Here is a 15,185-nt window from a genome sequence, read left to right as displayed (position 1 = left end):
TGGGTCATCAACACAATGCACTCTCAAAAACAAGAAGAGGGTCAATCACTAAGCTACAGCCTCACACACTCTCACAAGCAGGATGACTGACTGCTGCTTTCTCCACTAGACCTCTACTCCACTCCTCTCCTCTCATATCTACTCAACTACTCTACTGTGACACTACCCTCTCCCCCAGTGTGAGTCTGGAGGTATTTGACACAGAAGAGATGGAGCGGGTACTCCTGGGGGCCCTAGAGGTGTTCAGCAGAAGGGGGCGGGACACTCGCTGAGCCCCCATCACCTCCTATGGCCAGGAGCTGGGCTCCCTGCTGTCACTCACAGAGGAGGAGGCGGGCTGCCAGACCCTGCTCTTCTTCCCATTTGAGGTGAGGCCTAGTCCAGACTGCTAGGATTGAAGCATCAGATGAATTATCCTGTGTGTGTGTGTGTGTGTGTGTGTGTGTGTGTGTGTGTGTGTGTGTGTGTGTGTGTGTGTGTGTGTGTGTGTGTGTGTGTGTGTGTGTGTGTGTGTGTGTGTGTGTGTGTGTGTGTGTGTGTGTGTGTGTGTGTGTGTGTGATAAATATAAGTTGCTGACATGAATGAGATAAAGTAATCTTATTTAGAATGCAGACAGTAACACACACAGTCACATGCGCACGTCTCGTGCAAGCAGTGGCAGCACGTCTTGGGTTATTTTGTTGCAAATACACACAGCCACTCACTGATGCTCTTGTCTTTGTTTATTATGGAAAGAGCTTTTCATACACTCTCTTTCTCCCTCTGTCTTGCTCTCTCCCCTTTATCTCTCTCTCTCTGTCTCTCGCTCGCTCTTTCGCTCGCTCTCTCCCCTCTATCTCTGTCTCTCTCTATCTCTCTCTCTCTCTCTCTGACACACTGTGGCCCTTGTCTCTTGTCTGTGGTGTGTTAGGAGCAGTCGTCTCAGCTGCAGGGCTTCAGTGCCTCCGCTCCCTCCCTGTGTGCCAGTCCCAGTCTGCGCCAGCTACCCAAAGCCAACCTCCACCCTCCAACCCACGCACACACTCATACACACTCTCAGACACCTCACACACACACCCCTACACACACTCACAAAACCACCAGCATCATCATCATCAGCCTTGCCATCGCTCCTACTCAAACTCCAATTCCATCTCCCAACGCCACTACCAAGGTAGGACAGTAGGTCTCTTCATTTGTGAGTGTGTGTGGGGACTCTCCTGTTTTGAAGGGCAGATATTAGTGTGTGTGTGTGTTCCTAGCTGTATGCAGCTATGCGGAAGCCTTCTTCCTGTGTTTGTTCTCACTGTGGGCTGCTGCTTCTGTCGTTAGCCACGGAACAGAAAGCGCTGTGTTCTCAAGCTCTCCTATCTCCTCTCTCGCTCTCTTCATTTCACCTTTTGCATGTTCACTATTCATCCTTTCATTCCACAGCATCGGCAGAGATCGTTTTAATCACTCCTTGATGGTCTTTAATCAACTGTCTTCTGTTATTTCATCCTTGTCTGTCTTCATGCGTTTGTTAACTCTTGGTCTCAGCCATCGTTTGGATTAGCTGTGTTTGCCAAGAAGCTGCAGAGCAGAGAGAGGTTTGTCACTTATCAGGCGATGCACTTCAATCTATCTGGGATCTTAGGTGTATGTATGTATGTATGTATGTATGTATGTATGTATGTATGTATGGTTTTGCGATAATGGGATGACTAAGTTTGTTACCTCTGTTTCTGCTTTCTGCCTCTCTTCCTCTCTGTATCTATTTGTCTTTCACTTTCACTCTGTCTGTCCTGTCTGTCCTGTCTGTCTGTCTGTCTGTCTGTCTGTCTGTCTGTCTGTCTGTCTGTCTGTCTCTGTCTGTCTGTCTGTCTGTCTGTCTGTCTGTCTGTCTGTCTGTCTGTCTGTCTGTCTGTCTGTCTGTCTGTCTGTCTGTCTGTCTGTCTCTCTCTCTCTCTCTCTCAGAGTCTTCCCTGGGCTCTGTATTTGGGGGTTCCACACAGAGGTGAGTTGTGTGTCTCTCTCTCTCTCTTCTTGATGACCGTTGTTCACTCACAACCCTATAGAGCACATGATCTAATCTCATCTGTCACTGACTGCTTTTTGACACACATACCCATAGTAACACACCTTTTCCTCTAAGCTAGGCTGAACGCAAACTCGTCCCGTCTTATGGAAGGATGTTTCTCTTCACCTCTTTCTCAGTGTGGATGCGGAGCTTGGTGAGCTGTGGGGGCAAGAAGAGAGGCAGCGGCTGGGCGAAGAGAGAGAGAGGCGGAGGGAGGAGAGAAGGACGGAGGGACTGACGGGTGCTCCCCCCAGGGAGGAGAGGGGGGAGAAGACGGGAAGCCCTCTGGGACGCACCTTCAGCTTCCTGCGCAAGATGGCCGGCCAGCGCAAGGTGAGAGAGTGAGAAAGAGAGAGAGAGGAGAGTGTGGGAGTGTGTTTCAGAGTGTCTGTGTCTCTCTGTGGTTGTGGGTGCATGTGGATGTGACCCTGTCACAGCTGTCACTATGCAGTAGAGTACTTGAGTAGAGCGCATGACCGTATCTGAGGACAGAGAGTTGGAGTTTGGTAGTAGGCTAGCTTCCCCTGCAGTGTAGAGTCCCAGCAGTGAACCCCAGAGAGGAAGTGACAGTATCTGCTTTATTTAGATTCAGCTGTGAACCACCCCCGGTATCAGTTTTAACACAACCGAGGCAAGGCCCTCCAATTCAACACGTATGCTGTTTGCCAAGACTGTAACACAATGTTACAGCAATGATATATGTACAACAATGTTGTCAAAGCAGTGACCACAACAGTATTATTCATTATGTTGGGCTCTCTCTCTCTCTTGTGCTGCTTAGATTATTGATGACGATATCTGGCTAGCTGAATTGCAACATGCTCTTGATTTCTGAAAGAACATTTTTAAGTGTTTGTACTAGTGGGGTGGCTGTGTGTGTGTGTGTGTGTGTGTGTGTGTGTGTGTGTGTGTGTGTGTGTGTGTGTGTGTGTGTGTGTGTGTGTGTGTGTGTGTGTGTGTGTGTGTGTGTGTGTGTGTGTGTGTGTGTGTGTGTGTGTGTGTGTGTGTGTGTGTGTGTGTGTGTGTGTGTCTTTTGTCATTACAACCATCTTTAAACAGCAGGGGGAGACTCTGTTCTGTGAGTTGGATATGAGAAGTGATGAGTGAAGAGGAATAAGTAGCACTGTGGCCCTCAGCAGGATGATGTATGGCCAAGTTGATGATTTAGGCATTCCACACTTGAACTGAACTTGGGTACAGCTGGTGTTCTTGTATGTTTGTTATTTGTGTCCTACTAATCTCATGTGGACAGACGGACGTATCATAACTAGTATCAAGAATCTGATGCAATTACGCAAAATTTTACTTCTGGGTTTCAGAGATTACTGTCCTACTAATAAGCCCGACCAAAGAGCAGTATGCACCATCACACTTTTTGGCAAATGTATATTTTCTTTTGACATGTAACACCCTCATATACGTAAAGTTGATGTATTATTCTCTGTATATTGTTTAATAATCAAAAAGACTAAAAAAATGCCCTACCAGCCCCTCCAGACTAAGTCCCTGATTTAAGACCCACTGGGTTGCCAGATTCCTCCGAGGTCCTTATCACGGGGGGTTGCCAGATTGTGCCCTCCATCTCAACTGATAAGAAATCCCACTGATGTCACAGGGGCGTGGCTGTGATTTTGATGATCAGCAGTTCATTTATGCAATGACATCATCGCCTCCGACTCAGATGGCCTGTTAGAGACAGATAGCTGCTGGCCCTGTTTGACGGAGCTATTTCTGGTCTGTGACAACAGCCATCGTGTGTGTGTGTGTGTGTGTGTGCCTGCGTGCGTGCGTGCGTGCGTGCGTGTGTGTGTGTGTGTGCCTGCGTATGTGTGCCTGCCTGCGTGTGTGTGTGTGCCTACTTATGTGTGGTGTGGTGTAACCAGGTATGTGAGGTTTGTCCACACCCTTGGTGCTGTATGTTTAGTGGCTACTGGACACCAGACCTTAAGACCGAGATGGACGGACAGACAGACAGAAAAGAGACAAATAAGAGAGAGTGAAAGAGAACAGTAGTCAGAAAGAGAGAGACTGAGCTCACTTCTCCAGACCTTCCCTCTCTACAGCAGTTATGAGCTCTCTCTGTCTCTCTCACTATAACACGTGACGTCTCAAGAAGTCAGCATGTGGAGGAGTCTACTCTGGAATGTGAATCAGTGTGCTTCTGCTGTGTGTCTACAGGACTGTCTGTATTCCTACTGACCTCAGTGTTATATAGAGCTGGCTGATCTGGCTCTATATGTTAGACAGAGACATCTGGTGGCTTTAGATTAAGCCCAGTACTCTCATAATGATAATATGTCATGTCTTTCAGACTGGAGGGAGCTGAGAGCAGAACACATTACAAGATCACAAGTCTGTTATTCATATACTCTTAGAAAAAAGGGTTATTCGACTGTCCCCATAGGAGAACCCTTTTTGGTTCAAGTTTAAACCCTATTTGGTTCAAGGTTAAACCCTATTTGGTTCAAGGTTAAACCCTATTTGGTTCAAGGTTAAACCCTATTTGGTTCAAGGTTGAACCCTTTTTGGTTCAAGGTTAAACTCTTTTTGGTTCAAGGTTAAACCCTTTTTGGTTCAAGGTTAAACCCTTTTTGGTTTCAGGTATAACACTTCTTTGGTTCCAGGTATAACCCTTTTGGGTTCTACGTAGAACCCTCTGTGGAAAGGGTTCTACCTGGAACAGAAAGGGCTCAAACCTTGAGCAAAAAGGGTTTAACCTTGAACCAAAAAGGGTTTAACCTTGAACCAAAAAGGGTCAAGGTTTTTTCTAAGAGTGTACCTTTACAAATGTGTCTTATACTACTCTGAACAAAAATGTAAACGCAACATGCAACAATTTCAAAGATTTTACTGAGTTACAGTTCATATAAGGAAATGGAAATCAATTAATTAGACCCTAATCTATGGATTTCACATGACATGGGTTGGCCTGGGAGGGCATAGGTCCCCACAAAAGGGCTTTATTACAGAAATAAATACTCCTCAGTTTGATCAGCTGTCCGGGTGGTTGGTCTCAGACGATCCCACAGGTGAAGAAGCCGGATGTGGGGGTCCTGGGCTGGCGTGGTTACAAGTGATCTGTGGTTGTGAGGCCGGTTGGACGTACTGCCAAATTGGAGGCGGCTTATGGTAGAGAAATGAACATTAAATTATCTGGCAACCGCTCTGGTGGACATTCCTGCAGTCAGCATGACAATTGCACGCTCCCTAAAAAACTTGAGACATCTGTGGCATTGTGTTGTGATAAAAATGCAAATTTTAGAGTGGCCTGTTATTGTCCCCAGTACAAGTTGCACCTGTGTAATGATCATGCTGTTTAATCAGCTTCTTGATATGCCACACCTGTCAGGTGGATGGATTATCTTGGCAAAGGAGAAATGCTCACTAACAGGGATATAAATTAATTTGTGCACAAAATTTGAGAGAAATACGCTTTTGTGCGTATGGAACATTTCTGGGATCTTTTATTTCAGAAACATGGGAACAATACTTTACATGTTGAGTTTCTATTTTTGTTCAGTATATGTTGAGTAGTTGAGTAGGAGGAAGTTATGTCTGTAGATAGACACGACCCTCGCTTAAGAGCAAACACATCTGGACAACATGTGTCATGGTTTTGTTGGTGTGTGTTCACTGTGTCCCAGAGGAAGTGTGTGTGCTCAGCATCATTTATTGGGGTTGTGTGTGTCACTATGTTTAACAGTGAATGTACTTAACAGTTTTGTGTACAATTAAAAAAAAATGTATTTGTATTTAATAGCTCTTAACCAAAGTCACTATTTTCCCTTCAATCCCTCATTCCTCCTCTCTTTTCCCCGCTTTCTCTCTCCATTAGCTCAATCTCTCTCTTTCCCAGCTGGGCAGTTACTGCTTCGGGTGGCAGGATTGCATCAGCAAGCCGGCTTTTCTCCTCCACTATCCCTCTCTCCCCAGCCCCCTCTCTCTCTCCATCACTCCACCCCAACTCCTCCGTTCATTTGCCTCAATCCCACCCCATTTTCCTCCCTTGCGCTCAATGCCTCCCCTTCTCTGCGTATTCTCTCTTTCTCTTGCACCCCTTTCTGCTATTCTTCTCTGCCGTCCCTTCTACAGTCCCCTCTCCATTTCTCTCCCTTTGCTTTTCTCTTCACCCTTTCATATATCCCCTTCTTCCTCCATCTTTCCATCATTTCTGTTCTCCCTCTCCCTCCCATCTACAGTGTCTGATAATCTCTCTCCGCTTCCTCTCTTCACCACTCTTTATCCCACCCCTTCAACCTCCCTCTTTCCACCTCTCGCTCTCTTTTCCACTTATATCTGCCCTATTCCAAATGTCCATTCTGAGTTAGTAGGATTTTAAACAAACTGAGGCAGGCAGAACAGCGGATATGAAACTCATAAAGAAGCCTGCGGAGGGCCAGAGAATATTAGCCAAGCAAATATACACAGCCTGATTAAAGCTGCCCACGTCTCTCACCACGTCCTTTTACATATCGTCTAATATCCTATCATACCAACATGTTCACTACTAACTGCTCTTAGTCTCTCTCCTCTGTCCATTCCCCATCATCACTCTCTTTATCTCTCGCTGTCTTTGTTTTTCCATTCATCATATCGGAAACTCTTATGCGAAGGGTCATGTTATAGATGCTTATAATTGTTTATGAGGACTCTTTCACTAAATGACGTGCTCCTCTTTTCTGTTTTGAAAGGGAATATTGTTACCCTCTTATCATGCTGTTACACATTTTCTCATTCTCTAACACACACACACACACACACACACACACACACACACACACACACACACACACACACACACTCTTTCTCTCACTCACTCCGTATTGTGAGGCGTTGTTGTCTCCCTCACAATAACTCTTCAGAGGGTTAGTGTGACAGTGTCACTTAGTGACTTGTGTGATGTTGGGTGACTATGCTCAATAGAAGTATTATACTGGTTCCAACACCTGTGTGTTATATCATACCACCCAAGTGCCGCCAGGCATCGCACACACACGCTCACACACACGCACGCATGCATGCAGTCTCACACACACACGCACGCATGTACGCACACGTGTGTATGTGTGTGTTTGACCATGTCGGAAGGCAATTGGTATCAGATGAGGACTCATGAAGAGAAGATGACGACCTGAGAAAGACGGAGGAGGAGCTGGAGAGGATGACAGTGGAGAAGGAAGGATGCAGATAGCCCTCAACTGAACCAGAGAGGAGGAAGAAAGAGAAACAGAGAGTGATAGTGCATGCTCAGAGAGGTGGAGACGGGGAACGTCCAGTAAAGTAGAAATTGTGTTGAAAGCAGAGAGACTGAAAACGAGTGGGAGGATGAAGAGGCAAGGTCACACAGGCACAGTCCTGTTAGAGAGAAGGAATGGTGTGATATTGCAGTTTGGAGGACCGAGTTGTACAGAGGTCCATTGGCTGTGGGTGCATGGTTGGGCGTTTTCCTCTCTCATTGCTCTCTAAATGTAGCCCCGGGCCACTCCTTATTTTAACCTCCCCTTCTCCCTCTTTTCCTTCTCTCCATCGTAACATGCCATCTCTATCCCTTTACTATTCTTCTCTTTTCCTTGTTATATTCCCAAATACATTCACCTTTACTTTTTCCAGTCCACATTTTGCCTTCAAGGCATCACCTCCCAACAGATGGTACCTCTCCCATGCATTGCCCAAATGGGAGGTTTTCATAATTATGTTTTTGCCACATCAACAGGCAAACTCACATTATGTGGCTCAAGTAGCACAGTTTAATAATTGAGGTTTCAAACAACTATAATCTGAAATGTGCTGTAAATGTACAGTAATACATAGGGGGCAACCATAGACTGTACAGGGGCACAACTCATTTAGCGAACCCCTAAATATGAAGCCTAGGTTTACACTCCCAGCAACCTTCACCTCTAGAGGTGTGGTTCAAAAAAATATAGCCACAATCTCATTATTGGCTTTTGATTACGTCTCTTTACCCAGTAGGCGGGTTAAGTACTCAATACTCATCTGTGGTTGGTGAAAAGAATGAAAGGGGATGTTTTGATATGAATAGCTCCGCGTTCAGAGGCGCGGCTTAAAAATGTTCGCTCCTCCTTCTGAGTGCCGAGTCCGAATTTCCTGCATGAGAAACTGTTCAGTTGTTCGTCGAGGCCCGTACTCAGACATATGGAGAAAAGTTAACGGATTCGCCTTCCATGCGCAATTATCTGACGCCGCCTGTTCCACTGGAAATGTTAAACTGGGATTTTATCTTCGTTTAAGAAAACATTATAATAAAGTGAAAGAGAAGGATTGGAGATCACCATTGATTTAAATTGAGGATCATTCTCTGTTGATCCCGTCCTCGTTATGTCCCGTGTCACTGAACCGCTGCCAAAAACGCGTCAAGAGAGAATGAAAGAAATCAATTTACGGGTGAGTATGAATAGTCATATGGATATATAACTGTTCAATAAAGTATTCAATAGAATAGATAATACATTTGCATTTTCAATAACAAATTGTTAAAATGTAGTAGGCCACTAGTATCCTATATCAATAGTTCTGTAACATGGGTTATTCCAACATTATAGTAGCCTACATGTGTCTATTATATAAATAGATAATGATGATGTCTTTACAGTAAAATACAGCAATGACTTGGAAATCCCCCATTGACTTATTCCGGGTATACCAAGATGAGTGGGGGAAACGAGGGGGCTCCCTTGGACTCCTGCTTTGTATGGTGGCAACTGGCAATGTAATGAAACAACCTTTTAATAATGATTTAGACTACTATTAAGGCTAGTGATTTTGTCTACTTTGTCAATGTTTGCCCCGCCCGTTGCATATCATAGAAAGCCATATCGCTTGGCAAAAGGGTTGCATAGTGCGGCACAGTAGCCAAAGCTTGAGACCCCCGAACACGTTGTCGGTTATAGACGAAATAGTTTGGGGGAGGGGGGAAAACCGCAAGTGTGTGTGTGTGTCATTGGTCTAGTCGTGGACTATACGGAATATTACGGATCAATAATATGTCGAACTGTAATTGCAAAATGATGCAGTTACGCTATTAGACACATGACACGTATTCAAAAATGAATATTGTGCAACTGTTTTCTGAGAGATACCGTTGCAAATGCTCTATAACGGTATACGTCAAAGAATTGCCTATTCTTATAATCATTGTATTTGTTATAACGTCTCCCGGGCTCTGTTGTCTGTCTTCGCCATGGGATTTGGTTGCTGCAGCATGATGATAAGGATACATTGTTTCTGTTTCTCAGTAATTGTATCAAGCACTCTGAAAGTGACAAGGGTTGGACTATAGCACAGTTGTGGATGTGTGTTGCCACATATGCTGCGGAGTACTAGGTCAGAAACAGATACTGACATATCCAAATTTCCATAATACAAGTATGTTTATTGAATCTTTACCATGGCTGTTGTCAAAAAGTAGTTTCTCAAATAGCACCTTTTTTTCCTAAGAGTATTTCTAGAACCTAAAAGGGTTATTTGGCTGTCCCCATAGGAGAACCCTTTGAAGAACCATTTTTTGTTCCAGGTAAAACTCGTTTGGTTCCAGGTAGAACCCTTTCCACAGAGGGGACAGCCGAAGAACCCTTTTGGAACTCTTTTTTTTCTAAGAGTGTATGGTATGGCTAAAGGATCAGAAGGTTGAATGTGTTTGTGTTAGTTTACAAATCACTTCTTGTCTTGTGTATCTGAGTTCTACTAAACAAGTGTGGTCATGTTGTTTACTGTCCCTTCACACCAGTTTAAATCAGAAACATTTCTACAAGTTTAGCATCCGTTTAGTCCATGTCATCTGTTCACTTCCCTTACCCAGCCTTCTCTTCTGCACCACTTTGGATCCAGATCTGGACCAGGTCTTTGCTTTAACAAAGTCCTCTGAGTATCATTTTAATGCATGAAATATTTTGGCTATACTGTATTTTATAGTCTTAGAACATGGCAATAGTACACCCCCCCCCCCCCCCTGCTGAGGGTGTGTATAACCTGTTGGCTTGTGTTCCTGGTTTGTGACAGGTTATACAGGTGTAATATGATCCTCTTGCTTTATGCCTATCATTATTGCAGCAGTTTTAATTCATCATCTTACTGCTTCCTGATCAGAAGGTAAAATGTGTGTGTGTGTGCATGCACATGTATGTATGTGTGTGTGTGTGTGTGTGTGTGTGTGTGTGTGTGTGTGTGTGTGTGTGTGTGTGTGTGTGTGTGTGTGTGTGTGTGTGTGTGTGTGTGTGTGTACAGCGAATGTGTGCTACTATCTCTGTGTACTGTGAGGTTGGTTTGTGTGTATTCTATGATACCTTATCTCACTGCTTTGTGTGTGGTTGAAGTCAGAGCTCAAATGTTTACAGGGAAGTTTACAGTTCCTATGGAAACACAAGTGTCAATGTAGTTCTGTCTTGCGTAGCCTGTTGTTTGGTTAACCTTTAATGGAGAAGGTTTTGTTAGAGCAGGATAGTGGAAAAAGTACAGCTGTTGTGAGCATAGATTGTAAGACCCAGCCAAGTAGTCAGAAGTCCAAATGTAGAAAAACATATTCACCAATGGCAACATTACTAACGAAAATTCCAGTGTGTGTGTGTGTGTGTCATTATGTTGAGGGGAAATGTTAGTGGTTGATGCCCACTGAGTCAGAGAGGTTAGAGTGTGGGATTTCTGTGTGTGCATGCGTACGTATTTGTTTGAATGTGAACATGTGTGTGTGTGTGTGTGTGTGTTCTTCGTCTGACTGTGGGATTTCAGCCTTTTGGCCAAAGCTAATTTAGCATCCCAGTGTCGTGACCCCCACCCCCACTAGAACAAGCAGACCCAAACACACATGCCAGCAGATGTGACTGGTGGAAAGGCATGAGGGCTGGCATGCATAGTCACACGGAGCCACATGCCAATACAAACTCCCAGTGGCAGACAATCACATATGAAATACTCCAGGGCTCAATGTCTACACATACACAGACAAATGCGCATGCACACACTTCTGGACTGTGTGTATGTGTGAGAGAAATAGATTTGGCATTGGCATACATTCAGATCAGCCAGAAATCCCATGTTTCATGCATTTCACAACCCAACCCTTTCTTTTCTCTTGGGGGTTCCATTGCTGTTCATTGGACCCTATGCACCCCAGCAAAGTTGCACATCATTGGGTAGAATGTGGGGCAGGACAGAGCAGGGATTGTGATATATACAGCCCTGGGGGAAGATGAGAGAAAGAGAGCAGGAGTGAGAGGGGGTTTGAGTAAAATAGATGGAATGAGAGGGAGAATCGGAGAGGTTGGGAAGGGATAGCGGACGATAGAGAAAGATATTGTGCATGTGTGAGAAAGAGGAAGGAAGCTCTCTTGTCAGTTGTCACAGGGTCTCCATTGTACCAGTTGGGGAATGGCTCTGACTAGTGGGATTTTCCCACATTATCTCTCCCTCAAATGCTGTGCCAATAACTCACTGCACACCTAAGTTGCTTTAGATATATTCTATATATTTAGGGCTTTCTTATTGCCGAATCATATATCAGAGTTTTAAATCTGCCTGGAAGACTAATATTATGAGATGTGTAGTTGACGTAGGCTGAAAGTGTCTGGGTGAGTCAGAAAGACAGGAGGTGAGTCAGTCCTTGCCGTATATATCTGTTTGAGACAGGCGAGGAGTGTCTGTGTGATCAGCCTGTTGTATTCTCATTATGTGCTCCAGTGGTCGGTGCCTCCAGGAACAATAGCTAGGAGTCTAAATTGAAGACCTACACTCTTAGCATTGCACGCATGCACGCACACACTCCAGTTGTCAGACTGACACAGTGCGCTCTGTCCTTAAACCCAAGGCCATAAACTCCGTAATCTTAAAGAAGCCTTTTTCTGATCATGTGACCTCAGAAACCTGCAATCTGACCCCCCCCCCCCCACTCCCCCCGGTCTGCCAATATGACTTATGACCTGTAACCAGAGGTGGGACCAAGTCATTGTTTTACAAGTCACAAGTAAGTCTCAAGTCTTAGCACTCAAGTCACAAGTCAAGTGTCAAGTCTCAAGTCCTAAACTTTGAGTTTCGAGTCCTAAACAAGTCATAATGTGCTCTTCACCAAATGTAATACCATTTCATATTTTTAACAAGAGTAATAGTTAGTATATTACATTTACGCAAATCATGAATGCTTTTAAAAATATCTCTATATTTATTACTTTCCAAATAAATGTTATATTTCCATTGAAATACATGGGCAGCCATGAGAAAGCCCCCCCCCCCCCCCCCCCCAATAGTGATCAACTATCGAGGATCGCAATGGGGCGCAATCGGGCGATGTAGGCTTGTACACAATCGCCCAACCTTGTTTTAGGAACAGCAGTAACATCAGGCAGGATTTAGGCTACCAACTGCCTAGCCAGTTGTAACTCAATCTTGGGTGCAATGATCACGTTCCCACACTGACTGACTGTGTGGTGGCTCATTGATTTAACGTTACGCTAGCCTACATGATACACTAGTAAAGTAATAAAATATATAGCCGTTGGCTATATTGGCCACGACTTACCGTTCTTTGTGCAGTTTCAAATGTCGAACAAAGTTGGAAATTGTCGTGCCTCCGTCTGTAATTTTCTTCCCGCATGTTTTGCAAGTTGCAATCCGTTTTTTTGTTGATACAGCATCGTCTTTATATCTGAAAATAATAATTTTGGGTATCATCTTTCCAAGGGCTCCATCTGAATTCACCTGCCGACGTTCCTCTGCACTGAAACGCGCAACTTTTTCTCAGCTGGCACAATTTGATTGACTGCTGTCCAATTCAAACTATAATCTGTTAAATGAAGAGTTGATGCGCTGCACACTTTTTTTAATAGCATCATTTTATATATTTGGGCTTGGGGAGGGTATCAAGTTAGTTTGAGTCAAAAGGCTCAAGTCCAAGTTAAGTCACGAGTCATTGGCGTTAAAGTCAAAGTCAAGTTGCAAGTCATCATATTTGTGACTCGAGTCTGACTCGAGTCCAAGTCATGTGACTCGAGTCCACACCTCTGCCTGTAACCATTCCTTCTTCAGATCTGCAGCCCAATGAGGGGAGACAGACGGAGACCATTGAATCACAATGGATAGAACATAATTTGTTTTTAAGGAGTTGATGAGACATTTTTTTGTTACAGCAAATCAAGTCTGACATTTTAAAGTAGAAAGCACTAACTTCAAAAGCCTTTTTCAAACTCAAATACACTACAAGTTTGGATTTCCTGTTGTGCGGGAAATTTCTCAGCAACAAAAGAATGATCAAATTAAGATCCCACATCTGTATGTGACATGCTGAAAGACAACAATACAAGTGTGGAAGCAAGTGACCGGATGTCATTATGTACTCTTAAAACCAAAAATATATAAAATATTATGTTTTACCTAGTCAAAGCGGCATGTAGACTTCCAAATTGTTATTCATTAAGGTTAAATGGTGACCTGTTGGTTCCATTCATGGTATTTTATATGGGCCCAGTCCTAGATCAGCTTCTGTTTCAGACAGTGCCATAGAGAGGCCATTCTTCAGTGCAGACTCATAAAGTGGTCATGCATCATATGTCTGCAGGCCCAGTAATAAGGAGTGCCCAGTTAATGGGCCTGAACCGCTCGGTCATGTGACAAAACAGACCATACACTGTACAACATACATGCACGCACACAAACACTTGTGTTCATGGGTTACTACTACACATGAAAAGTTCTTCCCGTGTGGCTAAGGCCTGTTTTAACACTTAAGTGTGCCCACACACACACACACACACTTTAACACAATCACACACACATGGACACACCATCTCACCTTCTGTCGACAGATCACACACACACACACACACACACACACACACACACTGTCATTGTGGTCACCAGTGTGTGACTGCACCTGTGTAAACAGTGTTGCTTTAGGGGGCTGTTCTCACAGTCAGCCTGGTAACGGACAATGGGTTCACCTCACAGCAGCTGACTAGACTGGTAGGGGAATGGACCAATCACATGGGCAGGGAGGAGAGAGTGAGAGAGCAGGAAAGAAGGCAGACTAGAGATTGAGGAAGAGGAGAGCGACAGGTTTGGCTGGCTACTCAGCCACATAGCTCCAGCCAAATGCCATGCCCCCACTAACGTTTCTTCTCCACGGTCATAGAGCAGTGGAACATTTAGGAGAAATAAGGATAGGTGGAGGGGCACTTAGTAGTCTGTAGGTAAAGTACTTTGTATAGGGGGTTTGGGTGTTGCAATAGCTAGCATTCTATTACAGGTGTTTTCTTTGGAGTCTTAGCATTGCCGTTGTGAAACCCCCACTAGAGGTGGCTGAGTGGGGGTCAGGGGTGGAACCCAAACTAACTAAAGCCAGAGGCACAGGAAGTGAACTCATCAGAGAGCTTCTTAAAACAAACAACACCCTGTGTGACCCTGATGACCAGTCAATAGCCCCAGTTCCCCCCTCACACTCTCCCCGAGTGGCTGCTACTGGGTTGAGTCTGCTACAGTAATTACCCAACAGACTGAAATACTGTAGCTTCATCACATTATCCTGGCTTTCATAAGCACTGATCTGAATAGAAGGATTACTAGTGAAAACCTATCTAGTCGTACCTATCAGGGGAAAATACACAAAAAGAGACTATAAATTAGGGCTGGAGTCAAATATTGATATAACTTTGTCCAAAATGTATATTGCAATATGTAACTACATAGATTTTTCCCCCCGATCACTAATATAAATTAATATTAGCACATAGCCTGTGATGGCTCTCTCTGACCATGCTGAAATGACTGTCTGGGCATAGATATTTATCACAGCTGGAGCTGAAAGGACCTGGCCTACCATCTGAGCTCGGTCTCCTCTCTCCTCCGTCCTCATCACAGACGGACAAAAAGGCACTCTTCTATCAGGGATCATCATTTTGAATTGAAGATGTGCACTAAACTGGAATATACTTCAATGAAAACAGTAGTAACCCTAAATACCCAGATACCTCTGTTTAGTAGGCTAACAAAGACCAAGAGCATTCCATTTTATGTTTTGTCCTGCTGTCACCGACAACAACGAGACAGCCTATAGGGAGGAGGTCAGAGACCTGGTCGTGTGGTGCCAGGACAACAACCTCTCACTCAACGTGATCAAGAAAAAGGAGATGATTGTGGCCTACA

At 44.4% G+C, this 15,185-nt stretch overlaps 1 protein-coding gene across 2 annotated transcripts in view; it reads left to right on the top strand.

The window, feature by feature from the left end:
• Positions 1 to 1,322: 1,322 nt before the first annotated feature.
• LOC120048461 (rho guanine nucleotide exchange factor 2-like) overlaps positions 1,323 to 15,185 on the top strand; it is a 45,734-nt gene continuing 31,871 nt past the window's right edge. Inside the window, exons 1-2 of one of the 2 annotated variants that reach the window (XM_038994449.1) lie at positions 1,323 to 1,569; positions 2,177 to 2,372. In XM_038994449.1, coding sequence (XP_038850377.1) covers positions 2,355 to 2,372 — 18 coding nt within the window. In that variant the 5' untranslated portion in view covers positions 1,323 to 1,569; positions 2,177 to 2,354. Of the gene's footprint in view, positions 1,570 to 2,176; positions 2,373 to 8,160; positions 8,445 to 15,185 lie in introns of those variants that run through there. The other variant, XM_038994448.1, reaches the window with a different exon arrangement.

The sequence above is a fragment of the Salvelinus namaycush genome, chromosome 5 (assembly GCF_016432855.1).
Source record: "Salvelinus namaycush isolate Seneca chromosome 5, SaNama_1.0, whole genome shotgun sequence".
Classification (NCBI taxonomy): Eukaryota; Metazoa; Chordata; class Actinopteri; order Salmoniformes; family Salmonidae; genus Salvelinus; species Salvelinus namaycush.
Note: the sequence above shows the minus strand (reverse complement) of the source record. Positions and strands in the feature narration are given on the sequence as shown.